This window comes from Mandrillus leucophaeus, unplaced genomic scaffold (assembly GCF_000951045.1).
Source record: "Mandrillus leucophaeus isolate KB7577 unplaced genomic scaffold, Mleu.le_1.0 Scaffold4564, whole genome shotgun sequence".
Lineage (NCBI taxonomy): Eukaryota > Metazoa > Chordata > Mammalia > Primates > Cercopithecidae > Mandrillus > Mandrillus leucophaeus.
In genome coordinates, this window is record NW_012104881.1 from 324 (window position 1) to 869 (window position 546).

Genomic DNA, 546 nt, shown 5'->3' on the forward strand with positions numbered 1-546 from the left:
CACTTGACAATTATAACAGTCTTGGAGCACTCACTGCCAAACATTGTTCTGAGCCATTACGTATGTTAATTAATTCAATCCTCAAAATCCTGTGAGGACAGGTACTATTATTATCCCCAAATTTAGAATGAGAAAGCGAAGAACAGAAAACTTGTCAAAGTCACACAGTTAGTGATTATTTGAACTGAGACTTGAACCCAGACAGCCTGGCTCCAGAGGACTTAGAGATACTACATTTTAGTTATTGGTAAATGCACCATAAACATTGGTTGAATTCAGTAAGCTGAATAATAGTACCTTAAAAAAAAATTATAAAAACACAGCAGGAAGACTAAGGGAATAAATGTCCCCTTGTGTTATCTGGCTGTTTGATGACAAAAGTAGGTTACTATACTACAAGCTGTTAGATATGTTGCCTATTAAGAAAAAATGTAGCTCTTCGGTCCGTACATCCAAAATGACAAAGAAAAGAAGGAACAACGGTCGTGCCAAAAAGGGCCGCGGCCATGTGCAGCCTATTCGCTGCACTAACTGTGCCCGATGCGT

The 546-nt window shown here is 38.8% G+C and overlaps 1 protein-coding gene across 2 annotated transcripts in view; it reads left to right on the forward strand.

The window, feature by feature from the left end:
- The first annotated feature begins 440 nt into the window (after positions 1-440).
- The window catches only part of LOC105549775 (40S ribosomal protein S26-like), a 564-nt gene continuing 458 nt past the window's right edge, over positions 441-546 (forward strand). Inside the window, exon 1 of one of the 2 annotated variants that reach the window (XM_011994425.1) lies at positions 441-515. In XM_011994425.1, the coding sequence (XP_011849815.1) occupies positions 458-515 (58 nt within the window). In that variant the 5' untranslated portion in view covers positions 441-457. The remainder of the gene's footprint in view (positions 516-546) is intronic. The other variant, XM_011994424.1, reaches the window with a different exon arrangement.